The sequence below is a fragment of the Ictidomys tridecemlineatus genome, chromosome 1, assembly GCF_052094955.1.
Source record: "Ictidomys tridecemlineatus isolate mIctTri1 chromosome 1, mIctTri1.hap1, whole genome shotgun sequence".
In the NCBI taxonomy this organism is placed as follows: Eukaryota; Metazoa; Chordata; class Mammalia; order Rodentia; family Sciuridae; genus Ictidomys; species Ictidomys tridecemlineatus.
The window spans coordinates 53135784-53162952 of NC_135477.1; the positions used below are offsets into that span (position 1 = coordinate 53135784).

At 36.5% G+C, this 27169-nt stretch overlaps 3 protein-coding genes across 15 annotated transcripts in view; 2 read left to right on the plus strand and 1 right to left on the minus strand.

Annotated features, from left to right (window-relative positions):
* The window catches only part of Rufy2 (RUN and FYVE domain containing 2), a 42325-nt gene extending 26925 nt beyond the window's left edge, over nt 1-15400 (plus strand). For 3 of the 6 annotated variants that reach the window (XM_078041281.1, XM_021726785.3, XM_005325971.5), the window contains exons 14-18: nt 5807-5936; nt 6449-6543; nt 10124-10172; nt 12911-12988; nt 13081-15400. In XM_078041281.1, coding sequence (XP_077897407.1) covers nt 5807-5936; nt 6449-6543; nt 10124-10172; nt 12911-12988; nt 13081-13224 — 496 coding nt within the window. In that variant the 3' untranslated portion in view covers nt 13225-15400. Of the gene's footprint in view, nt 1-2065; nt 5937-6448; nt 6544-10123; nt 10173-12910; nt 12989-13080 lie in introns of those variants that run through there. The other 3 variants (XM_078041271.1, XM_078041275.1, XM_040272262.2) reach the window with 3 other exon arrangements.
* Nucleotides 15401-16768: 1368 nt separating this feature from the next.
* Hnrnph3 (heterogeneous nuclear ribonucleoprotein H3) lies at nt 16769-26726 on the minus strand. Of its 5 annotated transcripts, none has more exons than XM_005325972.4 (10): nt 26542-26726; nt 21291-21425; nt 20640-20778; nt 19933-20117; nt 19408-19494; nt 19043-19158; nt 17740-17875; nt 17370-17465; nt 17194-17286; nt 16769-17066 (listed from the first exon to the last, which is right to left on the minus strand). In XM_005325972.4, exons 2-10 carry the CDS (start codon nt 21400-21402, stop codon nt 16990-16992), a joined length of 1041 nt encoding a protein of 346 aa, XP_005326029.1. In that variant the 5' UTR covers nt 21403-21425; nt 26542-26726; the 3' UTR covers nt 16769-16989. The 5 variants fall into 5 exon arrangements, with proteins under 5 accessions (XP_005326029.1, XP_013214337.1, XP_013214336.1 ...); XM_013358883.4 differs by having other exon boundaries at nt 20005-20117; nt 26523-26726; XM_013358882.4 differs by having other exon boundaries at nt 19978-20117; nt 26523-26726.
* Nucleotides 25852-27169, plus strand: part of Pbld (phenazine biosynthesis like protein domain containing) — a 53999-nt gene continuing 52681 nt past the window's right edge. For all 4 annotated transcript variants that reach the window (XM_078041303.1, XM_078041304.1, XM_078041298.1 and 1 more), the window contains exon 1: nt 25852-25991. The gene's annotated coding sequence lies outside the window, so the exon portion shown is untranslated. The remainder of the gene's footprint in view (nt 25992-27169) is intronic.

A 27169-nucleotide genomic window follows, 5' to 3' on the forward strand; every position in this document is an offset into this window, starting at 1 on the left:
TGTATGCTGTGTACATTTCTAAGCTGCCTTTAGTTTCATGTCTAGTAATTCTATCAATAACAGATGATCCCCAACTTAGTGTTTCAATTTGTGATTTTTTTGACTTTATGATGGTGAAAAAACTATTCTGTAGAAAGTGTACTTTGAGTTTTGGTGACATAGGGTATCTGACACTCTGACCATCCTGTGTGGTGGCAGCAAGCCATAAGTCAGCCACGCCATCCTGAAAGCAAATAACCAATACTCTATTAGTATAATATTCAGTAGGTTAGATATATTTCTTTTTTTTACATGTGGTTCTGTGGATGAAACCCAGGGTGTTGTACATGCTAGGCAAGCATCCTACCACTGAACTATACCTCCAGCCATTAGGTGCATTTTTTTTTTTCCTTTTTGGTACTGGGATTGAACCCAGGGGAGATTTACCACTGAACTATATCCCCAGTTTGTTGAAATACCCAACTGTAATTGTGGACTTATGTATTTCTATTTTTGGTTCTATCAGTTTTTGCTTTATTCCGAAGCTCTATTGTTTGCTGCCCATACATTTAGGATTGCTATGTCTTCTTGGTGGATTGACCCTCTGCTCATTATATATTATATTCTTGTCTCTGGTAATTTTCTTCACTCTGAAGTTTACTTTTTCTGGTATTTAAAAATAGCTGTTCCCACTTTCTGTTGATTTATGTTTAAATTTTTTTCATCATTTAACTTTCAGCCCACCTTTATCTTATATTGAAATGAGTTTCTTACGATACCATACCATTTAAAAAAAAAATCAATCCTGCCAACTTGGTCTTTTGAGTGCATTTAGTCCTTTTAAATTTAGTGTTAATTATTGATTTATTCAAGCTCAAATGTCATTTATTTATTTTTTGTTGTTGTTTTCCATTCCTCTGTTTGAGTCTTCTTGCCTTCTCATGGGTTATGTGAACATGAAAATTTCATTTTGGTTTTTGATTTATCTTAGTGATTTTGAGTGTCTCCCCTTTATAGTTTGCTTAAATATTTTTTCTATATATTGAGAATATACCAATTTTATATGTTTCAACCATTAAACATAATTAACTTTAAAAAGTCATTGTTTGGTCTTTTTCATCTTTCCCTTATTCGAATCTCTATTTTTCTTAGCCATTTTTTTCAGGTAGGTCTATTCTTTTAGGGTCAGTCTGTTGGTAACACATTCTATTTTACTTTAATTTCTGAAGGTTGTTTTCATTAACTACATCCCTGGCCCTTTTATAAAATAAAAATTTTGAGACAGGTCTTGCTAAATTGTCCAAGCTGGCCTTGAACTTATGATCCTCTTGCCTCAGCCTCCTAAGTAGCTGGGATTATAGGTGTGCATCACTGTGGACTTTTTCTTCATACTCTCAAGGTCCCTGAGATAGTTCTTCTGCCCCAATCTGTTTTCTGTTATTAAAACTGGGAAAACTGGGTAATTTGACTTGTTCTGTTTTCAGGTTGGTTCATTCTTTCCTCATCATCTTTATTCTTCTCTTGAGACTATTGCATTTTTCAGTTCTAAGATTTCTATTTGACTTTTTTTTCTGTTTTTTCTTTGTCCTTGTCTTGTCTCTCCTTGATAAGACTTCTTATTCTTGAAAGTATAATTGGTCATAGGAACATTTCCAACATGACTGCTTTAAAATTCTCATTGTCTGACATGTTGGCATCTGTTGATTCTTTTTTCATCTGAGTTGAGATTTTTAGGGCTTTGTATAATAGATGTTTTTCAATTGCATCTTGAATACTTTGGGTATTATAACATTCTGGATTTTATTTAGATCTGTTTTAGCAGTGACCCTTTATACCAAGTGGGGATGAAAGCCCAAGACCATCCCAAAGGGGATGGAGAAAGATACCCAATAACTTCTAGGCTCCCTACTCAAGGCCATGTCTTCTGCATCTCCCCTGCCTTTGGTGTTTTGCTGGGATAGGGCATTCATTGTCAAAAAGTTTCTATCTCATTAGACTGTCTCTTTCTCAGAACTTTGTAAGACAACACACTTCATGTGAATTACCCAACTGTAATTTTGTTTGCTCTTCTTGTCTGTGCCCATAGGTGTTTATGTATGGGACAAAATCTTTGACATCCAAGCTGAGCTACCTGGAGACAAAAAAAAAGAAGCCTCTGGAAACTCACTACCATGTTGTTTCTTGAATCCTGGGGTTCCTAGCTCATTTGCCTTCTCTCCATCTTTCTGAGTTTTCTTATGTCTTATATATAATATCTAGAGGATTTTAATTGTCTGGAATCTTTTTTTTTTTTTTTTTAAGCAATACTGGGGCTTTAACTCAGGGGCACTTTACATTCTATTCTAGCCTTTTATACTTTTTGAGACAGGATCTCAAAAAGTTGCTAAAGATAGCCTTGAATTCGCTGTCCTCCTTCTTTAGCCTCCTTTTAAATATGCCAAAAATAATATTTTGAGGAATTAGTATACAGAACAAGGCTTTAGGCCAGAAAATTTTACCTTGGTTAAAAACTTAAATATTAAGTATCATTTTACTTTATCATTTGTATACTGAAACCCAGCATCTGTCCAGGAACTGGCCTGTAATTCCAGCTACTTGAGAATCTGAGGGGCTGGGGTTGTGGCTCAGTGGTAGAGCACTTGCCTCGAATGTGTGAGGCACTGGGTTTGATTCTCAGCACCACATATAAATAAGAAATAAAGGTCTATCAACAACTAAAGTGAATAAAATAAATAAAATTACCAAAAAAAAAAAAAAAAAAAAGAATCTGAGGCAAGAGGATCACAAGTTCAAAGCCAGCCTAGGCAATTTAGAGAGACTCTGTTTCCAAAAAATTCAATGATTTTTTTGGATTCATTGCAAGCTGTTATTTCAGTGTATAAAAATAACATCAGAAAATGCAGCATATTATAAAATTAAGACAGTACTGTTCTTCTGACACACTTTCCTCCATGCCTAGTTTTTTCCAATGGGAAGATCATTAAATATGTTAATCCAAATCCAAGGATGTATATAAGCAAGTTACAATATTGTATAAGGCTTATCCTTGAATTACATGTTGTAAGTAGTTTTTACCACAGATAATTTCATGAATTCTGAAATCAGAGCCTAAATCTTAACTCTAAAAATCATTAAAAAAAAAAAGTAAAAAAGATTCATGCATACAGTGTAATCTTTATCTGTAGACACTGGAAATTTAAGGGGTAATCTTCTTCCAGTTAGCAGTGTGGAGAGTAGTTTCTTTTTAAATCTTCTTTTACCACTAATTTAAGACAACTGCTTAAGTTATTCCACACTAGTTTACTTAGGGTGCCATTTGTACTTCTCAATACATTTTACATATTTCTCATGTTTCTTTACTTTAGATAGACTGCAATAAACAGTTTATTGTGCAGAATTGCTGATTCCCATTGTTCCAATACCATTTTCTATAGTTATCCATTCATGTTCCTCTGTAAATTTATGCATGGAGAGCAGAGTGGGTCCTGTGAGCAGTGCACAGCTTCCGAATGGCGCCCCCATCAGGCGCCAGGCCTACACAAAGGCTGCAGGAGGCAGCTAGCATACTCTGCACCACTTACAGCTCCAAGTTCGCAAGGGTACAGAGGGTTATCCACTGTGCCTCTATTGCCCCCCCCCAGTACTTTAAAAACATTTAATAATAATAATAATAATAATAATGGATAGTACTTTTTCAGGACTTCCTTTGGCAATAAAAATTACAAGGAGCATTCATGTCATAAGTTTAGTAGCAGTGCCAAGGGCTTTAAGTCCCTGTGCTTTGCCAAATAAAAACAAATGGAAACAAAAGATTGGGACACTTTGCCAATTAGTCGAATATAGCATAGAAATCCAGATACTCTGTTACTAAATCACCTTTTTTAGTGTTTGACAAAAACATGCAAGACAAAATTGATATTTATTTTGCAATGTTAAACTTACTCTACTATGATATTGTTATTTGATACCTGCCCAAAGGATGACCTAAACAATGCTACAGGGACCTACCCCTTTCTTTGTAAGGCTAAACTAACTACTAAGATCTAGGTGTAGCTGTTGAGAGTCACTGGTGAAACTTTATTTTTTTAAAATATCTATTTATTTATAACTGGTGAAACTTAATTTTTTTCTCAAAGTTGGTGCCTTTTTGGAGGGCATGAACATGTTAACAATTTGGAGACCGAGGAAATCTCTGACATTGGAACTGTATGTATAGGAATAGTCAGTTGAGAAACTTTGTTAGAGAAAAATGAATTCTAGATTTTCCCCTAATATGGAAATAACTTTTATCAGTTTCTGACTATGAAAAGATTATATTCTCTTGGCCAAAACATAAGGAATCTCAGAGAAGCATGAAGAAAATTAAAAGAACATGGATAACACTTTAATATATATCAGTATTTTTGTTTTTTGAGAATTAGGATCATTCTGTATGTGTGTGTGTGTGTGCTTATGATATTTTTTTAAGAGGTATTGGGGATTGAACCTGGGGACACTTTACCACAGGTTACATCCCCAGCTCTTTTTACTTTTTATTTTGAAACAGTATCTTGCTAGGTTGCTGAGGCTGGCCTGAATCACTGGGATTACTACCAGTGTGCTAACACGCCTGGCTTCCCTTTAAATTATTTATTCATTTGGGTATCAGGAATTGAATCCAGGAGTGTTTAACCACTGAGCCATATTCTCAGCAGCCTCCCCACCTTTTGTTAAAAATTTTGAGCTTAGTAAGTCTTAAAATTTAAAAAAGGGCTGAGGATGTGGCTGAGTAGTAAAGTGCCCCCAGGATCAATCCTCATTACCAATAATTAATAAATAAATAAAAATTTTATACTTCAACACCTTTTGTCTTGCTAGCTAGCCGCTGTTAGAATGATATAGGAGTGCTTTCAGATGAGAACTAGCATTTCCACACAGTATAGCCAGCATGGTTTTGGATCTATCCTGCAGCTGGTCAGCTTCCAACAGTAATCTGCAAATTAGCACTTTACACCAGGGCAGATTTTGCTGTTACTGATATTACATTCATTTAACAATTGTAATTATCAATCCCCTTCATTAGTTAGTTTGTTTTAAAATTTTCCACATGGCACAGAAATTTAAACAATTAAAATCCTACATTGCTCCTCTGAGTTGAATCCCCAAATTAAAAAAGTTTTAGTAGTATGATATATACCCTTCCATTTTCTATACTTATACAACTCTAATGTATATCGACAAAATGACATAAATTGTTTAGCAGTTATTTTTTTGTGGCTGGCAAATGTGTTCAGAAAACCCCTATTTCGGGTGTAGCCCAGTGGTAGAACACCTGCTGAGTATGTGCAAAGCCCAGGGTTCAATTGCCAGCATTGTTTAAGGAAAACAAACAAAAAACAAAACAAAACAAAACAAAACCCGTGCTGAATTTGTTTACCAAAAGATATTTATGAAAGAAAATGCAGCCAGACATGTTGGCAAACACCTGTAATCCAAGTGACTCAGGAGAGTGAGGAAGGAGGATTGCAAGTTCAAGTGTTAGCAATTTAGTAAGGCCCTAAGCAATTTAGGAAGATCCTGTCTCAAAAAATAAAAAAGGGCTGGAGATATGGCTCAGTGGTTAAATGCCCCTGGGCCCTGGGTTCAATCCCTGGTACAAAAAAGAAAAAAAGAGAAAGAAAAGAAAAACACAGAAATGCATCATAGAGGCAAAATTAATCAACCAAAACGCATGTCTGTGATCATAGAGGCAAAATTAACCAACCAATAGGATGCTTGTATTAAGGAATACATTTAACTGTTATGTAAGAAGTGGTACTGAGCTTCTGTGTATTATTTGTCATTTAAGGATCCAACTGGAAACTGATCTGAAGATTGAGAAGGAATGGAGACAGACTTTGCAGGAAGATCTTCAAAAGGAGAAAGATGCCTTATCTCATCTTAGAAATGAGACCCAACAAATCACTAATCTTAAAAAAGTAAATTGTAGTAAAACTTTAAATATTATATCTTGTGACAAATACTCACCTATGTTAAAATTTATTTTATTTATTTTCGGTACTGGGGAATGAACCCAGGGTCACTCTACCACTAAGCTGTACACCCAGATCTTTTTATTTTGAGATAGGGGCTTGCTAAATTGCCATTGTGGGCCTCAAATTTGTGAGCCTCCTGCTTTAGTCAACTGAATTGCTGGGATTACAAGGGTGTACCACCACCAGCGAATGTTGTCTTGTTTTAAAGTTAACTTAGACACAGTTTACATATACAAGGAAAACAGGTCATACTATTTCTTGTCAAAAATATTAAAGAGATTTAAGTAAATATGAAAAATGTGAAGTAGCTGATACACAGAGCAGCTAGGAAAGGAGTTTGGACACAGTTTTTGTTTTTTATAAAAAGCTTAAGGATGCTAATTAATGATACATATACAATGTGAAATTGCTCATTCCTTTTAAATCACATTTTCTGTCTTTTATTGTTTTGACAGGAGTTTCTTAACCTCCAGGATGAAAATCAGCAGTTGAAAAAAATATATCGTGAACAAGAGCAAGCTCTTCAAGAACTTGGCAACAAACTTAGCGAGTAATTTTTTTTCCCCTTCAACTAAGTAGTCATTGACAATTATTAAAGGTTCATGAAAGCATCAAACTAATTAGAAAGGTTTAAATACAGCTGTGTGGTGAATATACCTGTAATCCCAGGAGGCTTAGGTAGAGAAAAGAGCACAAGTTTGAGGCCAGCCTCAGCAATTTAGTGAGACCCTATCTCAAAATAAGCAAGGGCTGGGGAATGTAGCTCTCTGTGGTGGCATGCCCCTGGGTTCAATTGCAGTACCAAAGGGCAGAGGAGGTTTAAATATAAGATAAAAATATGAACTATTATAGATAAATGTATTTTTATCTCTGTACCTTTTATTTTTTTGGTGGTACTAAGGATTACACCCAGGTGCTAGGATTACAGGCATGCGCCACTGCACCTAACTTGTATAGCTTTTCACAGAACAATTTGTATTATGTTTCTGAAAGAAAGATATCAGTTTCAATCTGACATCCATTTGTTGAGCACTTTGAGCCTAACCCTGTGGCTAAGTGCTGGTTACTATATTTCCCAGGTACTTATTGCGCTTCCTCCATGTGCAGGCACTATGTTTATAAACTAAATAGTGAAAACAAAAAATCTCCATTTACTGAGATCTTAAAAGTTTAATATTAGAGCATACTGGCATAGTAAAATAAGGAATATGTTAATTTTCACCTGTTCCAGAGACTTTGTAGTTGTATTAAAGAGGTGGTCATTTGAAGATCTGGGTGCTGCTTTCAGACCCTTGTTATTTATTTTAGTCCAGTTCATTGCTTCTCAAATTTTAGTTTGCAGAGAAATTACCACACAGGTTAGATATACTACACAATCTATAAGTGAATTATGGGCTAGCTATGTGTAAGGGATTTTCAAGGGTTATTTTGACTACTGAATTATTCTCTTACCTTGCATACCTAACCTAATTCCATATAATGCTTGTTCTTTTGTAGTTTGAAGGTGTTTTATTTATGTGCTAGATAGCTGGGCCCAGTGGCACATGCCTGCAATCCCAGCAACTCAGGAGGCTGAAGCAAGTTCAAGATCAGCTTCAGCAATTTAGATAGGCCCTAAGCAATTTAGCAAGACCATCTCTAAATAAAATATAAAAAAAGGGCTGGAGATGTGGCTCAGTGGTTAAGCACCCCTGGGTTCAATCCCAGGTACAAAAAAAAAAAAAAAGATAATTAAGTCAAACTTCTTTTGTAAGCAGTACTGCTGTGAATATCTTCTATGTATATTTTGGGTTTAGGAATGTAGTACTGACCTGACATGGTTGAGGTCCTAGGTTTAATCTCCAGTACCAAAGAAAATCATATGTTGATATGGCTTGAACTGTTGGGCCAAAGAATGTGCTGTAAAGTTTTGTTTTGGTATTAGGGATTGAACCCAATGGTGCTTTACTACTGAGTTATATTCCCCAATCCTTTTTAATTTTTGAGACAGGGTTGCTGAGGCTGGTCTTGGACTTTCAATCTTTCTGCCTCAGCCTCCTAAATTTCTGGGATTACAGGCATGTACCACTGCCCAGCATGTAAAGTTTTTGTCATCTTTCTTGTAGGAAGTACCAAAGAGTTCAAAAAAAAAAAAAAAAGAATATTATTTTGATTTCTATTTCTTTAATCATGAGCCAGGTTGATCATGTTTATTCCATTATTATATGTAGTTTATTTTTGGTAAAGTGACTGTTGTACATTTTTTGGATTATTCATGGGATCTTTGAAAATCAATTATGGCACATTTTTTTTCTAGTTTGTCATTCATTATTAGTTTGTAGCATGTTTTTCCCTTGTTAATATTTCCATTTTTACATGCAACCTTTTGTCAATTTTCCTTTATTACTTCTGAGATCATAGTCCCTAAAACATGGATAGGGGTCAGAATTTTTTGGTACTGGAGATTGAATCCAGGAATACTCTATCACTGAGCCATATCCCCCACCCTTTTTATTTATTTATTTCAAAATTTTAATTTTGAGAGAGCATCTCACTGAACTGCTTAGGGCCTTACTGAGGCCAGACTGGAATTTGGGATCCTTCTGCCTCAGCCCCTTCCGGAAGTACAAGCATTAAACCTAGGGGTACTTTATCATTGAGCTACATTCTCAGCGCTACTGTCGGTTTTTGTGATCCTGCCTCAGCTTCCTGAGTAGCTGGGACTACAGACCACTACAGCTTATACCCTGTACTTTAGCAAACTTTTGTGGAAGTTCAACAATAGATATTAACTTTCATATCCTTTTTTATGGTACATAACATGTAACCATTTATTATTGCTTTTTTTGGTACTGGGGATTGAACCCAGAAACTTGTGCAAGCAAAGCAGGCACTTATCAACTGAGCTATAGCCCCAGTCCCACCATGTAATCATTTAATATAATATGAAGCAGATACTTAGTAACAACTAATAGCCTTTAGCTGTTCAGGATACCTTCCTAGGAGAAAAAGAGCTGGTTATAAAAAACTATGTAGGTAATGATTCCATGTAAACATATATACACACACACTCATAGACATGTAGAGAAAATCATCCCTCGGTATTGGAATCTAGGTAATTAAACATTGCTTTATATTATGTGAATTTTCAATAACTTGTATTTTCAAAAGGTGGGAAATTATCACAAATACGTGTTCTGCATATTTCATTAACACTTCTGTATCTCCTTTTTTTTTTTCAAATTAGTTTTTAGTTGGAGATGGACATAATATCTTTATATGTGTTGCTGAGGATAAAACCCAGTGCCCCATGCCTGTGAGACAAGTGCTCTACCACTGAGCTACAACCCCAGCCAATGAACTTTGTATATAGGTTAGCAATGTGGGCTTTGGAGGTTACATAGACCAGGGTTTGGATGCTGGCTTTCTCATTGCTAACTTTGTGACTTCTTAGAAGTGACTAAATCACTGGTCATAGTGGCACATGCTTGTAATTCCAGCAATGTGGGAGGTTGAGACAGGAGAACTGTCAAATTTGAGGCCAGCCTCAGCACTTTTTAGCAAGACCCTGTCTCAAAAAATAAAAAGGGCTGGGAATGTAGCAGTGGTAGAGCACCCTTGAATGTTTTTAGGGCCTCACTAAGTTGCTGAGGCTGGCTTCAAACTGTGATTTTTCCTGCCTTGGCTTCCAGAATTGCTGAGATTACAGGCATGTACTATCACAACTGGTGCCAATTATTTCTTTCCTTAAAAAAAAAAAAAAGTTTTGCAAAGTGCAGTGGTGCACACTTATAATTCAGGAGGCTGAGGCAGGAGGATTGCAAGTTTGATACCAGCCACAGCAATTTAGACCTTAAGCAATTTAGTGAGACCCTGTCTCAAAATAAAAAGGGTAAGATGTAGCTCAGTGATAAAGCACTTCTGGGTTCAATCCCAGCATTCAAAACACAAATAAACAAAAATCCACCAAGTTTTAAATCTAAAAATGCATTTTCCTTTAGGACATTTAGAAAATATAAAATATCATGCCAGACAGAGATCATTAGAGTCATATATACAATTATAACTGTAAAACCAATACCTTTCTAATTAATTACAAGGTTTTATATTTTAATGTGTACTGAAATTTGGACCTGTTTGTAATCTTTTAGATCCAAACTTAAAATAGAAGATATAAAAGAAGCTAATAAAGCATTGCAGGTGAGTAGAAAATGTTTCCATAAAGTAAAAAGGTATATGAAACTACGAAAGTAGGTGAAGTCCTGCATAAATCTAAGGTATTTTAGGGATGGGGTATAGCTCAGTGATAGGATATATAAGGCCCTGGATTTGATCCCCAGTTCTGAAAAACATTGGGGATCTTGGACAAATGGTAGAGCTCTCCCCTTTATGTCTAGTATTACAGTGATCTTCCAGATGAAAATTGACATTAGAAATAATTTTGTCCACTTCCCTACAGTGTGGAATAACAGATTCCTCTGAATTTAAGAATTCTGCTTTTGGCTTTTACTGTCTCACATATCCTTACTAAGCCTATTTTACTCTTCTGAAACAGTTTTATCATTCTGCATAGGTTGTTTTGAATATTGACTATAGAGTAATATACATAATAGTAGTTAGTATAGTTTATCCTTATATGGTTGTGGCCGGGTTTGGTGATGCATTCCTATAATCCCAGTGGCTTGAGAGACTAATACAGAAAGATCAAAAATTGAAATCCAGCCTCAGCAACTTAGCTAGACCCTATCTCAAAATTAAAAAAAAAAAAAAAAAAGTGTGGAAGGGGGGCTTTGGATGTAGATCAGTAGTAATTTGCCTTTGGGTTAAATGAATAGTATGCCCCACTACCATACATACAGTTGTGGATGTATTTGAATTCACTTCTACAACATAAAAAATACTGAGAGAACTTCAGTGTAGATACTTTTCTACCTCTACCGTCTACCTATATTTTAATTCAAAGTATTAAATCTAAAAAAGTGCTAAACAGACTTAAAACAAAAAGTAATCGTCTCTTTTTTCACTCTTGGCCCTTACCCACCCTTGCTCCTGCTACCCAAAGGGATCATACTTTTAAGTCCTTTACCTGCTTCTTCTGGCCTAATTGCATTTCTAAGGAAGATGCAGTATATGTTGTCTATTCTTGATTAATTAATTTTAAACCTAGTTATTGACTAATATGATGGATGAGTTTTGGCCACTTTCACACTGGCCTTCTCTTCATTGTCCTCCCAGTAGTTAGTTTCTTGTGAAATGCATTTACTTTTTTCCCTTTGGTACTAGGGGTTGAACTCAGGGGTGTTTTAGCCAAGCCATATTCCTAGCTCCCCAGTTTTTTTCCTTTAGAGGGTCTTGCTCAGTGGAGGCAGGACTGTAATTATTGCTCCTCTTAAGTTAGCTGTATTTGAATATCAGTTTTCTCATACCTTCTAGAATACCTCTATAAAATGTTCTGAGGTTTTCAAACTGCAAAATTTATCACTTTTTCATGCAATCATCCTTCCTGTAGTTCTCTGTTCTGCTTATATCTAACCTGATTACTCCTGTTGGATTTCCCTTTGATTCTATTCCTGGAGTTACCTTATCCTGTGTGTGGGTTTCTATTGCCTGAATCCCATAATATCTTTCTTGGGTTACTCCCTTATTTGGGGGCAATACATCCTTTATTCTAAGGATTTACACATCAGTTCATTTTTTCTGCTCACAAGAGACGGGTGGGGACAAGGATGGTTTGTTCAAACCAGTATTAAAACTGGGCAAAATAACATCGTGTATACAGAGAATGCACATTGTATAACACTTGCATACCCTTTGCTTAGTTTATAATCAACCATGATCCATACTTGAGGGCCCCCAGTGCTTGCTACTTTTTTCTTTTGTAAATTTCCTCTACTTTAGCCAATCAGTACCTTGCTTTTCTTAATTATTCATGTATATTTTTAACAATATGTAGTTCTGTTTTTGTATGTAGGAAAGTGGCTTTATGACTTTTTTCTATATTATTGACCAGTTGAAGGGTTTGGGATAGCTTCTCCAAACTGTTTTCCACATTACAGATTTTAACTGAAAATAAACTTGTTCCTGTGAGCTGGGTTAAAATCTAGGGTCTGCACTTTTGAGGTACAACCTTTCATGTGATTTGTTTATATACTTTTAATATTCATTAGGCTTTTTGCTCATTTTTCCTTTTAGAAATAGCATCCTGACATATTTTGTCTTTGAACTTATTTAGTAAGGTTTCGTATCTCCACATTTAAACGAAAGGCACAAAGCTCACCTAAGTCATATGTGTATGTTGGCTGGGTGGATGGCAGCAAATTGTTTCAGTGGTAGGTATGCCTCATCAGAGAAAATTTTTTAACAGATACCCTCTTTCCAAATGTCTATTTTCTCTAGGGAAGTGTTTTATATAATAGTGGCTAAAATTCTGGAACTAGACAGAAAAAGTCAATTTGAAGAGCAGCAGCCCACTACTTCCTTCTCGTCCTAGGTTTGCTTGTAGCTATTTCCTTGAGCAAGCAACTTCTGAACCTGTTCTCTCATCTATACAGTGAGAGGGGTGGGAATGTTTGCCTGATACTTTTGAGCCCCCAGTACCAGAAAACAAAAAATTCGTAATTCCAGTTAGAAATTTTATTCAGGGAGCAGCCAGGTACAACAGGCACGTTTGTAATGTCAGTGATTTAGGAGGTTGAGGTAGGAGGATTAAAAGTTTGAGGCTAGTTCGGGGCCACTTAGTGAGACCCTGTCTTAAAAAGAAAGGAAAAAAAGGCTGGATGTATGTAGCTTAATGGTAAAGAACCCTGGGTTCAATCCCTCATACCCCAAACCAAAACCACACCCAAAAACTTATTTCTCCCTTTACATGTCTGATACTATAAAATGTCCTTGGGCAAAAAAAATTCCACGCAATCGTTCATATTTTTCTTTCCTACCAGGGACTAGTCTGGCTCAAAGACAAAGAAGCAACACATTGTAAGCTTTGTGAAAAGGAATTCTCACTCTCTAAGAGAAAGGTAAGAGAGGTAGGAAAAGAATCCAAAACTCTGGGTGCAAAAATGGCTTCTCTTTTATTCATCATTTTTTTCTCTGATTTTTAATTTAATAGCACCATTGTAGAAACTGTGGAGAGATTTTCTGTAATGCCTGTTCTGACAACGAACTGCCTTTGCCTTCTTCACCAAAGCCAGTAAGAGTCTGTGATTCCTGTCATGCATTGCTCATTCAGAGATGCTCATCTAACTTGCCATAAGATTGTAGAACTAATCCTTACCTATGAAAGTTTCTGCAATGAATGCATACAAGGTATCCAAACATAAGCAGCCTTTAGTCAGTATTGGTACCAGTTTATCTTTTACATATTTTACTCATGGGAATTATTAAGTTGTATCATTTGGTATTTACTCATTGTTAATTCTCAACAGCATGTTTTAAAATAACTTTAATTATTACATGGAATAATCATGGAACCCTTCACTTCATTTAAAGGCCAGATATAACAGCTCAAACACATTTGCCTTATCTTGTAAAAAGGCCTTCTTAAAAAATAAGGCTTCAGATTGTTTTCTTCTTGAATTCTGTCAAGTTGGTATTTGATGGTGCCTGTAATTCTCTTAATGCACTTTAAAGCTTCCCTACTCTCAGAGAAAGAGACTGGAAATGCACAAACTTTTTAGAAGTATTAATTCTCTTAACAGAATTATTATTTTGGTAGAATTCCATATTCACCTGTATTTTCCCTCCCTTTTCCCCCTCTTTGCAGTAGAAAAGGTATTTTATCCTACAAGATTGTCTTTCCATCTTTTCTAAACAACCATTGTGCTTGTTGATACTTTTTTGGAGTGATATGGTATTTACAATTTACTTCTAATCTTGAAAGGAACTTCCTCTTAAGTTATTTGCAGATGTTCTTGGGTGTGGTTACCCCTTTCCCCCAAACATGAAAACATAAACCTGCACCATGGGGGGAAAATGTGTATTAATATGGAATTACATGTTTAAACTTTACCACTGATGACACAGAATTGAGAGTTCATGCAGACACAATCAACCTTAACACTAAGTTATATTGTTTATACCAAGAATTTAATATGAAGTTGCCCGTGTATAAGAAAACAAACTCCTACTGACACTATTTCCTTTTTATTAATCTAATTTTCAGCCATGCACTTTGTAAGCCTTTCAAAAACTACAGAAACTTTACATTCCTAAAACCATTACACTGAATGATCAAATGCCTTCCTGACCCCCAAGTACTTTTATCTGTAGGCTCTTTTCCATGTGACCATCTCCTTTAAAATTTAACTAAATTGCCAAAGAAAGGAACCAATGTTTTAGCTGGGCGTGGTGGCACATGTCTCTAATCCCAGCAGCTTGGGAGGCTGAGACAGGAGGATCTTGAGTTTAAAACCAGCCTCAGCAAAGGTGAGGAGCTAAGCAGTTCAGTGAGACCCTGTCTCTAATAAAATACAAAATTGGGTTGGGGATGTGGCTCAGTGGTTAAATGCCTCTAAGTTCAATCCCTGGTACCCGCTACCCAAAAGAAACCAATGTTTTATTTGAAGATTATTTTTTCCAGAACCCATAAATTCCAGTCAGTTTTTGAGGTTGGTTAGTTAGTCTGTGTGTGTGTGTATGTATGTGGTACTTGGACTGAACCCAGGGGCTTTCTTCCACTGAGCTACATCCCCAGTCCTTTTTATTTTTTGAGACAGGGTCTCACCAAGTTGCTGAGGCTGGCCTCGAACTTGTGATCCTCCTGCCTCAGCCTTCTGAGCTGCTGGGATTATAAGTGTGTGCTACCACACCCAGTTTAAATGGTCTTTCTTGAATACTGACAGAAATGTACTTGAGATAGGATTATATTCTTGAAACATTTTGTACTGATGGGATAGATTAACATTTTTATGACTGCTGAAAACAAGTAAGCAAGTTTTCAAACAGGTTTTAAAAAAATATGTACTTGGAACGAATTTTTTAAAATGTAATTTAAGTTGCTTAAATTCCAAGGCAGTTTCCATTCGATAAATAAACCAGGATTTTTAGTCACCCTTTAAAATTTCAACATTCAAAACTCATTTTACTATTAATTTGGGCTTTTTTTGGGGGGGAAGCAGCTTTAATGACAATAATATAACTTGTTCATTTAGTTTTGGCTTACTTTAAAACCATTTACACTTTAGATTTTTGTGTTCCATTACAAAACTTTCACAATTCTTATTTTGATCATGAACCTGCTGCACTTTTGTTTTCAAAATAGATTTCGTATACCATTCCCTTACCTAGCCAGTACTACCACAATGATGCGATCATGGTGCCAAGGAATTGCGATTGTAATTCTTCTAACCTGTAATATTTTAAAAATAAAAATGTAATGTTTTAAAAATAAAATGTGAATTTTATAAATCAAATAAAGATTGGAACAATTAGCCTGCTTTATAAACGCAGTTTTCGTTTCTAACTTTATACTGTCACTGCTTAAAGATTTTAAGAACACAGTTCTAGGAAAATAAAGTACATGGCTTTTAAAAAATAGGTTTGAGCCTTAATATTTAAGTAGCTAATTAAAGTAAGCTGGGCATAGGCACTAATGACTGGGGGTATAGCTGGGAGTAAAGACCAGTGGTACAGTACATGTTTATATGCACAGAGTCTCCAATCCTTGATACAAAAAAAGATAAAAAAGTTGAATCATTGCCAAAGGTCAAAAAGTTCCAAATATACATGCCACAACACTTCCTTTTCTACACCAAAAACCCTTCTCCTTTGGAGTCACTTTAAATTTTAATCAGTCTAGATATTATATGCAGTGCTTTCTACCAATATGGGTTGTAATTAGTAACCAACACAAAGCATTCTAGGACAAACGCCACATGATTATCTCCCACATTGACATTTATTACATTAATAACATTCTAGCAAAAGCAAATAACAAGTTCAGTAACTGAATTCACATTGACAGGTTTCATTTTGATCCATTAAGCCAATTTGAGGAAAAAAAAAGCCATATTGATCAAAGTGATGAAATTAAAAAGCACCTTTTCCTTGCTACATATTTTTAACTAAAACTCCAAACTGACATCAGATACAAAATCCAACTGCAGTATTGTTTTTGACTATGACATGGATTTGTGTCTTACATTTTTAAAATGTAGTCATTTAAACACTTATTTAAAACCCATATGCTCGATTGGATAAGAAACTGAAAATACATCTGTGAGAATTATGATTCATAGTAAATGCCTATTTACTTACACACTGAATTCTCATGTCATTGAGAATCCTACCTACTCTAAACATCCTGAAATAAGTTATGACTCTCACCTTTTGGAAACATTTTTGGTACTTCAGTCAAGTGCTGAGGGAAATGTATTCTAAAATCTAGGGCTAGAATTCAAATTTCCAACACTCCCATACCTAGGTAACACAATTAGGAATACTCAGAAATCCAGATACCTCTTAAATCATCAACATTTCAGAGCTATGCCTGATAAATGACATCTGAAAAAGAATAATATAGAATTAGCTGAATTTATATTCCTGAAGCCACCTAAACTCTTCTTTAGGCTTTATATTTACAGTGCTATTCAGGAGAAATTAAAGAAAAAATTATTCAAGCTCTTATTTCAGATGTCTGCTTATAAAGAATTGCAGTTTATACCAAAGTGAACCATTATTCTCTAATACTACACTATACTACTGTTTGTAGCGCTACCAGTAAAATACATCAACCCAAATCTTATGAAGGCAGCACATCTTTAGGAGTAACTAGTATATATAAAAAGTATCAACATCAGTGGTTTGAATATAAAAATTTATTTTTTAAGTCAAAGTATGCAACAAATAAAACCTACAGAAAACAGATTTTCCCATCACAATCTGTGGCTTTACCAAATAATATTTTGAAAACACATTCCTTCAGTCATTATAAAGTTCTTAAAATACAAAAGAAATTAGATCTGTAAGAAAGTCTAGTAGACCAGATGCTGTTAGGACTTGTATGTTGGTGATTATGTTTTCAGTACATCCCACGCCATCCACCTCCACTCATGCCACCTTGCCCATAGTAACCTCCACTGCCTCCACCACCACGGCCTTAAGAGAAAAACATTAAGAATCATTTATCAGAAGAAATCTGTGCATCAGATATTAAAACTAATATCTGCACTTTTTTATGGGCATTTCAATTGGGGATTAACACAAACCAAGTAGAAAAACTTACCATAACCACCCAAGCCATCAGGAGTACCATATCCTCCACTATAATTGTTCCCCATTCCCATTCTTCCAACAGATCCATATCCTCCCTGATTATCTTTAAAAAGAAAAAAAAAAAAAAGTAAGTTTGAGATCAATTGCCAACAAGCCAATAGTGCTTATCTTTAAAACTTCACATACCCATTCCATCTCTGCCGTAGCCTCCCATTCCAGAACCTCCCATTCCAGAGCCACCTCCAGGGGTAGAATTCAAGAAGAGTTCAATGTACCGATGTTCTTTAAGAAAAAAGGTTAAGAGTAATATGAGAGGAATGATGGATCAAATTTTTTAATAAAAGCTTTAGCAAGTCAATTAAAATATGTATCAATGCTTCGGTAAATCACCTAAGGAAGCCATTAAAGTATAAGCTTTATTACGGACTGAATACTTTGACTGTACCAAGAGCCATCTACAGAGCCTAATACTTCTTATACTTATTTCAATAAATAAGACTTTTATAAACCAGTGCACATCTAGGAAACAAAATAGCATGCCGAGGACACCACTTACGCATGTTATTTTTATCTTTAGACATGGCAGCTACTGCATCTTCATGTGTCACAAACTCTACATCTGCTTCTCCTGTTGCTCTGCCATCAGCTCCAATATCAATATGAACTCGAATTGGATTTAGTGGCGAGAAGAACTAAATCAAAGAAAACATTTATTTTAAAATTCCAATTATCAAAAATAAATTACCAACAGCTTAACTTTTTCCTCATCCACTGAAATAAACCCTTCAACTGCTCAATCAACCAGAAGGTCTACGACCATGAATATGACTACATTCTTATTTGGAAAAAAAAAAAAAAAGTGCAATCAAGACCAAAGCCCAAACAGGTATTTTTTTAAAACCTCACACTGTACTATCGAGTAGAACAAAGTCAACTAAACTACTCCCTTTACTCTCAAGAAATCATTTCAAGGGCTGTAGATGTCAGTACACTGGTATAGTGCTTACCTAAGTGTATGTAAGGCCCTGGGTTTAATCCCACCACCACCAAATAAAAACAAAGAGAAAATCCAAAACCCCCCCCCCAAAGATTTCAAAATTGGTGAAATATAACAGTTCATGTGAGAAGTACAAAATATTTACAGAGAAAACAGCATACACCATGATTCAGAACAATGGATTTGATAAACCTGCCAATAATACATGAATATCCCTAAAATGTACCATTTAGTACTAATCCCAAGTTTATATTAAACTTATCTTTAAAGGTACTTAGAACTTAGGCCAATTGGTTCCCAGTAAGATCTAGAGCGAACTTTTGCTTTACTAACCAGATCAAGTATATCGGGCTTTGAAGACCATTAGGTCTGTCATATTACAACTCTATGGGTTAATGAATGGGTGGAAGTGACTAGATTTTGCCCATGGGTGCAGTTTGCTTATCCTCTAACCAATCTGAAACCAACAAATTTCAAATCAGTGACAGCAGCAGGATTTATCTACCCTAGAAAGCCAAATCAAGCCACTACAACTTTACATATTTGCTCTTTCAAAATATGACCCAACAAAAGAAATTATCTATTCACAAGTCTATATCAATCAGTTTTTCACTATTAACTGGATTTGGATCCCACTGAGGTCACCAAAAAATTTGACAGAATATCTATCAACCACTGAATATGGGACAGATGTGAGGGAATGAACCCAGGGCCTTATGATAATTCACTAACAGAATACTACTGAGCTACATTCCCAGCACCAATCTTGATATTGTCATTAATAAAGATAAAGGGAAAAAAAGAGTGCTTTAAAATTAAGATACCAAGTATAAAACCACAAATGATCACCAAAATTACTCACATTAGCAATATCATTTTCAGTTGCACGAAAAGGCAACCCTCTCATATGTACAAAATGACCACCATGAAAACCTGAACTTGCATCACCAGCTCCACCATAGCCATGACCTCCCATACCTAGAAAATAATTTTGTCAACATTATAAACCATTATGGATACATGTAGGAAAGTGTATATATATATATATATATATATACACACACACACACACACACACACACACACACACTATACAAAAGGTATAAAGCCCATAAAGGAAAGCACTGAAATATACCTGATTAATTTCTTTCATATGAGTCACTGATGTTACCACAGGAAGCTTACAAATACTAAAAAGTTTACTCCTAAATGAAAATACTATTTTACCTCTTCCATCTCTCATTCTGTCATCAAAGCCATCATTTCCATAGCCATAATTATTATAGCCACCATAGTCATCAAAACCTCCATAGCCTGTGTAATTTAAGGAGAAATTACATGAATATCAGAGATAAATATATCGAATTTATAAATCACATCTTGTAGTAAGCAGTCTATTTAACTTCTTGATCATTATGAGTCTGCAAGCCGAGTTAGTGCGTATAAAAAAGGCAGTTAACAATATAAGCTTAAAACCTCAAAAAGATAAATTCAGACATGTAAATTAAATTACATCCTGATACCCAGAAGAAAACATACCAATCATCTTCATTTTAACTTCTATGCAATTTTTCTAGGTGCTAATATGTGCACCAATCAAATCCCAGATCTGACCATGGGAATACGTACTTTCATGAACAGGTTTTAAAACCTAGTAGGTACTGAAATTACCGCCATTTCTATATTTCTTGACAAAGTGTCAGGAACATTAAGAAAATGACAACAGAACCTTTGTTCATTAGATACACATACCACCATCATATCCATCACCTCCTCGTCGCATTCTGTCATACATACTTCCACGCCCAGCTCCATAATAACCACCTCTTCCTCCTATTGGTCTATCATATGGTCCCGGTCGCTGTCCCAGCAATCTTCTTGGTGGGTCATAAAATCCTTTGATTTCACTCCTGCTACTTCTGAAGATCTCAATATACCTATTTAAAAATGTTTTTAAGGTACAGGTTTCAGCATAAATGTATTAGAGTAAATTAGATATTGGGCAAAATGCAGCAAGTTTTCTACATCTAGATATATAACCCAATTTAAATTGCCTAAATACACCATCATAAGTTAACAGTTTTTACACCTACAAACTTAAATAATATTTAAGTTTTACATAGACAAATGAGTCATTTGAAAGCAATTCATAAAATATGAATATATTTTTAGTTTGTTTCCTTTAGTACATGATAGGTGTTTAAGAAAAATAGGTGATTATACAAAAGCATTCATCAACAACATCCTACAGAGAAATGGAAACAATCTAATTTTAATTTAAACAAACTATTAGAATAATTCCCCACCCAAATCTGTAGTTTCCAAGTTAAATTTAGGTAATTATCAATTCTTTTAAAACTACCCCAGAAAATGTTATGGTTACCCCCCCATTTAAGCAATAGTGACCCACAACCCCCAAAAATAAAAATTTAACACCATCCCAAACTCTCCATCCCCACCTGTGCCCTATTCTTTCCTTGTGTTTCCCCAGAGCATTTTCTGCTATCTCCTTTGAAGCAAACTGCACGAAGGCCTCCCCTGTGCTTCTCCCCTGGTAGTCCATCGTCAATGTTATCCCATTTGGCACGATTTCCAACCCTTTAACCCAAGGACAAATAACCCCATCAAGGGGAACAGTGTTAAAGGCTGAAACATTCCCATCTGAATCAAATATTTAAAACAAGTCTAAACAAAACAAAACAAAACAAAAAAGCTTAGTTCCCCATCACCCCATAATACAAATGGAATATTTTTTCAAATATTGGAATAAATAAAATTTTGTGACCACTGTCTTTTTAAATTATATACTCTAAAACCCCACCTATATTACATGAAAAAAGGTACAAAATTTATGCTCCATATGCTAATTCATGGTTCTTTCATCACACAAAATTATTCTCAATTAACTGCACTGCACAGCAATTAGTTTTTACATATTCTATACGTTCTGTATTGACTATTAACTGGAGCACATTTCATATTTTACGATATACCATAATCAAACTTTAAATAAAGTTCCAAAATCAAATGTTTTACAAATTAAAAACTGAATAACATAATAAAAATATAAAATTAAAATACTACTAAACTTTGACTAATACTAGAGGTACCTTGAAAGAACTGAACTATTTCCTCTTTGCTGCAACCAAATGGCAGTCCACGTAGTCGTACTGTCCCATCACTAGCGTCATTTGGACCATTATGTTTCATAACCCAATCCATCTCAATACCGTTTGATTTAAATGCTATAAAAAATAAACAAGCACATAAAGCAGTAAATCAAAATATACTCTTGTCAAGAGGTACTGAAGAAACACCTCTCAGGGGTATCACAACAGGAAATGTAACATCACTTTTTATTGTGGGGTAGGGTTTAGGCAATGAAATCTGACCCCTCCAACCAAAAAGTTCTGAACTTCTTAGAATCAACCAATTATCACACACTGCTTAAATAAGAAGCAAAAATAAAAAACACCCTGCATAATTCTATTACCAGAATCTTCAAAACTTTCTTGATTGTGTTATCTTAATGCCAACTCTAGCCATTTTTCTCTCTCACATTTTCACTTTTCAAATTTTATTATTCACCGGAAGAAATTTTCTTTAGTACTTGGATATTGTATATAGTATTACTATCCATTCATAGTGAGGTCCAAATAAAAAAATACAATAAACACTTCATGCTGGAAAAAACTTTAGCTCAAGCTTTTTAGATTAACTACTAATTTTGAACACATCAAACTGTTTAAGGGGATAAGTTTAAAAGAATATTTAAGTAACAATTAGACTGAGTTTTAAACCTGATGTAAGAGGCTACTCAAAACAAATGCCTCTAAACAGTACCCGTGTTTTTGAAGCCACCTATTTGGGAAGTCACTAAAGATAGCATATAACCCATATACTCACTGCCTTAAATTTATAATCAATTCAGACTTAAACATGAATTTTTAAATATATTCACATTAAGGAAGTATAGAAAAAAGCACAGTGAGAAATCCCCCTACCCCTCCAAAATGAACCAGTACCCAGTTCCCTTCCCAGAGGCAAACAACCTTCCTTTAAAAATTCCAGAACATTTTCAAGGTTAATGCAGAAGTCCTCCAGCTGCAGAAACTTACCAGACCTTACAAATTTCACTAGGCAGCTGTAGGAATCCTACTCACCTGAATATTTCAAACCTTTCCCTCACCACCTCCTCCCCTGTAAACAAAACAATTTGTTCACTTGATTCCTTTATGCTTTTTATTTTACACCAACAGCATTCACTAATGTTTAATCTCATATGGTTTAATTATCAGTATAACTATCAATACATCTACAAAGGGATAAATTTCTTTTTCCTATTATTAATGCGGTAAATAAAAAAAGTCAACGTAGCCACTTGGGAGGGAGGAAGGCAAGTTCTAGGCCAGCTTAGGCAACTGAACAAGACCCTGCCAATGGGGGGACAGGGCGATTGGGGATACAGATCACTGGGCCACTGTCCCCAAGATTCAATCCCCATTAGCTCAACAAAAAAAGTAAGTGAATGCACTAATCCTCAAAAGTGGTTATTAATCTCTACATATAAATCTTCGTCACTTTTCTTCTTAAATGATGGGATCGAACCTCCAGAGCCCCACTGAACTATTCCCCCAGCCCACTTTGTTTAGGCTAAAGGCCTAGTGCCACTCTAGAGAGAACCAAAATAAAGATACCACACATTTTAAAAACTGACCTTACAACTAATTCTTAAGCACATAAATAACCAAAATGAATTTATAAAAGAATCCAAATCCTGGGTTTGGACATTGGTTAAACTACTTAAATTTCTGAGCCCATTCAACCGTGAAATACAGCATCAGTAGCTTCAACTGTTACAAGAATCATGTAAAATGCTTGGTCTATTTCTTAGCAAGCATTCACTGGTGGCAATGATTGGTGGATTTTAAGACCTCAGTATACCAACTAGACAGACCACAAACAAACCTCAAAGGACAGAAAACTATTCTGAATCTTGAAAAGAAAAAAGAAAAAAAAACTGTCAAGTCTTTCCCAAGGTTAACAAAGGCTTTATGAAGTTTAATGCTGTCCCCGAATAACCCTGTATGTTTGCAGGGGGTGGGGAGTTAGATGTGAAGATCTCCATGATTTTCTTAAAAACACCAACCTGAGGTGTGTGGGGTGGGGTGGGGTTGAGGCAGTGATAGAACACTAGTCTAGCATGCACAGGGCCCCGAGTTCAATCCCCAGAACCAAATAATAAGCAGAACCAACCTAAGAAATAAAAAGTTTAAGATCCAAGATGGGGGAAAAGTAGAAAGGATCTAATATCATGTACTTTCTCATGAAAAATTTTAAGAACTTTGTCCAGTCAATCTAATTTAGCATGGAAAGATCTTAGTACAGTGTTTTTTTCAGCCCTCAGCACTTTCTTTTCAATGTAAAAACATTTATCACAAAAGATTTGTATTTCAGAAACAGAGAAAGGTGGAGATTCACTTAGTATTTCACAAGAAAATACTAGCAAACAAACTAATTTTTATTTTTTGGATCAGGATTTTCCAAGATAATTCATGTGAAACCAAGAGATGAAGTACTTATTAAAAATATTAAATTTTTAAATAATTTTTAATTGGGGCAAAAATTTACCAGATTTGGAACATTAACTACTTTACAGAGTAACTTTCCATCTGAGTATAAAAGAGTATATACAAAGACAGCCTCACTCTAATATGCCTTCAGAGCCTTGTTCCAGTACCCCTTCACAACTGAAGTCTAGAATTCTACTTACAAACAAGAAAAAATTCTAAAGGCATACAAAAGGCTCTGAATAAATACCTTAATAATGCTGTCAAAAACTAAACAGTTTACTAATGATTCAGATAATCCACCTCAATCTTTCTTTGTAAGGCCATAGCTAATCACTTCTCTACTTTATGAATTCCAAATGTTAGCCAGGCATAGTAGGATGTGAATAGACCCAGCTACTTGGGAGGCTGAGGCAGGAGGATGGCTTCAGCCCAGGAGTTCTGGGCAATGTAGAGAGATTTTATCTCAAAAAAGAAAAAACAAAACAAAACACTCAAGTGTTAGCACCAATTTAAAATGCCAGTTGAAATGAGGTTAACTTTATTTGGTTTTATACAAAAACTTTAAAATTTCCTAACCTAAGCAAAAGTCACTGATAACCATATTTTATATTCCACTTACATGCTTGTCCAGAATATAAAAATCTACTACATAAGTTTTGTAGTTGTCCTGAGTCTTGAAAGGAGGGCAGGTGTCTAGTATATGGAATGAATGCTAATATGTGTCTTTTTTGGAATGATAGAATATTCTAAAATTAGATTACAGTGGTAGTATTACAACTGCTTATATACTAAAACCCAGTGAAAATACACTTCAAATGGGCAGCTGGTGGAATGTGAATTATATCCCAAAGGTGTTAAGAAGCATAATCAAACAACTGAAATATAAAAATCTCAACATGGAGGCACACTGTCTTCTGAAGTATATGTAAAGGATTTGATGCATCAGTCAATTATCAAAACAAGTTCATCAAAAGATAACACTGTTACTTAGCAAAGGCAATTAGATGGATTTCCAGATTATGATGCAGATGAAAAAGAGGGCAGAAAAAAGTCTAGTCTAATTCAATAAGGAAAGCTGTTGGTTATGTCATATACATTACATGAAAGTCTGAGCTGTTTTTCAGTCCATTAAAAATCCGTTTCAAGGTAAGATTTCTGTAAACTTTCTTTGATGATCTTCAGAAAGCATCAAAGAACATCAACAACAGGCAGGGTTTTTGTTTTTAAAGTTGGAAAGTATAGTTAACAGACTCATTTATATAGTTTTATATGTATTACTGGAAACTCATTCTCAGGCCTTGCCTTTCTCTTCTGTACTGTCTTCAATGACACTCCTCTAAAGACCAAAACCAACCATCAAATAAAAACAAAACAATAAAATCACCCCACTCCACCACCATGTGACTAAGCTTACAATTGTCTAATAGGCTTATTTCCTAGTTCAAAATATCAGTATACTCTAGCACTAAAGAAAAAATATGCTTAGCTACGAAAAGAAAATAAACTATATTTATAAAGTATTTGACTTCCACAGCCTTAATGCTAAGAAAAGAAAAAAAAATCACAACTCGTGCAGACTTAATAATATTGAGTCAATTCTCTACAGAAGCATACATACATTTTTGCCAATCACTGATTGCGTTTTAACAGCTGTTTCCCAAAAAGTAGAACCCCTTCTTAAAAAACAAATTCTAACTCGAACGTGACAAACTATACAGAACCATTGCTAAACAACCCACCTCCACCCACGAATTTAAAAAGAGGTACCATGTAGTTCACCGGGCCCACACGACTTATTAAAATATATGCCCGTTTCACAGTCCTATTTGATAAGTCACCCACTTTTCTGCTTATAAAATTACTCAAAGTCTTTATAAACGTTTAAGTGTGAGAAAAAAAAAATCCTTTGGAAAATGAGTACGTACTCTTTTCGAAGTTCCAAACCTGGAATATAAGGGCCGGCTAAGCGTCCTTTATTCCTCCCCGGAGACTTTCGTTATCTAGCGGCCCTAGAGACCGGAGAACTAGGGAGAGTACTTCCCCCTCCCGTCCGGCAGCCAAGCCAGGCTTAAAAACCTTCGCCACCGGGCGGCGGAATTACAAAGGAGGCCGTCCGCCTCCTTTGTCCTGGATTTGGGAGTTGAGCGCCTTCGTCGCCATTGGCTTTCCTCCCCCAGCTCCAGCCTCTCTCATCTTGGGAATCTGCGTCAGAAGTCACTCGCAGTCCCGCCAGCCCAGGTAACCCTGCCGAGACTGCAGAGGAAGGAGGCCGCGGTGGGAGGCCAGGCCCATCCGGCGCCATTTCCATCGGGAGCGCGCCCGGCAGCCCGATCCTCCCCGCACCCAACTGCCCGGCCTTACCCTGCTCGCTTCACTGCCCCCCCTCATCCCTTCCAGGGAGCTAGGCCACCCCCACACCCCCGCCTTCTAAATCAGTTTTCCGAAGATGGGGAACAAAAAGTAGAAAAAGCGGGGAAGGGCGGGAAGCCTAGGTGTCCGCGCCACCGTACCCAAAATGGCGGAGGCCAAGCCAGCAGAGAATGGGGGAAAATGCTGAAAGCCCTCACTTCGGGTCTCGGCGTCGTCCACTGAATTCCACTTGAACAAGTCCTCCCCTCGGCAGGCCGCCCTCCTTGAAGTGGGAGATCGCCCGGGAAGCGCAGCGGGGCCGCCCCGGAGCGGCGACCTCCACACTTCCCCACCCCACCCCCTCCCGGTCTCTTTCGTCCTTCTCCCGACTCCGCTCTCGACACCACCAGCCCAACCTACCCCCTTTTACTTCAGATACCCTGTCGAGCGATAGTAACGCCGACTCCGGTGCACGCGGGATTCGGTCGTGAGGAGGGAGAAGTCGTTCGTCTCTCGTAGCGCTCCTAACAACGGTTTTTCCAACCGTCTTCGGCGGCTGCAACCGCTAAGGAAGCTGCGCAGCACAGCAACTGGCTGGGGGGGATGGGAGAGAGCGAGCGAGGAGGAGGGGGTGGAGCGAGGGCTACGAAGACGGGCCGCCTTGCTCTCGCGAGACCAGGCGGTTCCGCCTTAGCGCGGGGGAATGCGCTTGCGTACTGATGGGCTGATCGGCTGAGGCCGGGAGAGAGAAAAGCCGAGATTGATCCAGTTAGTGAAAGGCTGGCGGTATTCTGCGCCTTTCTTGTTTACTCTACAACCATCAAATTCTCAGAAGCCACCTTTTTGCTCTTCGATAGGATGGGAGGTTGCAGAAGCAGCCCTTGCAATTAGCCTTGAAAGAACCGTGGTGTCGCGGATTGGAAAAGTTCTCCCTTGCTCCCGAGGCTCCACCGGGAACAAATCCCGTAAAGGCCCCGCCTTTACCCAGCGAGAAAAGGGCGCCACGTGGTTCATCCACCAAACACTGGGAGCACTTTCCTTATCCACCATGTTTGCATTCTGCGGTT

What these genes read in the sequence shown, in the direction of transcription:
- Hnrnph3 (XM_005325972.4), bottom strand. Translation starts at nt 21,402, where the DNA reads ATGGATTGGGTTATGAAACATAATGGTCCAAATGACGCTAGTGATGGG. An exon ending in AATAGTTCAGTTCTTTCAAG is followed by an intron (nt 20,779 to 21,290) that starts GTACCTCTAGTA and finishes CTTGGGTTAAAG; the next exon opens with GGTTGGAAATCGTGCCAAAT. An exon ending in TAAAGATAAAAATAACATGC is followed by an intron (nt 17,466 to 17,739) that starts GTAAGTGGTGTC and finishes TTTTTCTTAAAG; the next exon opens with AACATCGGTACATTGAACTC.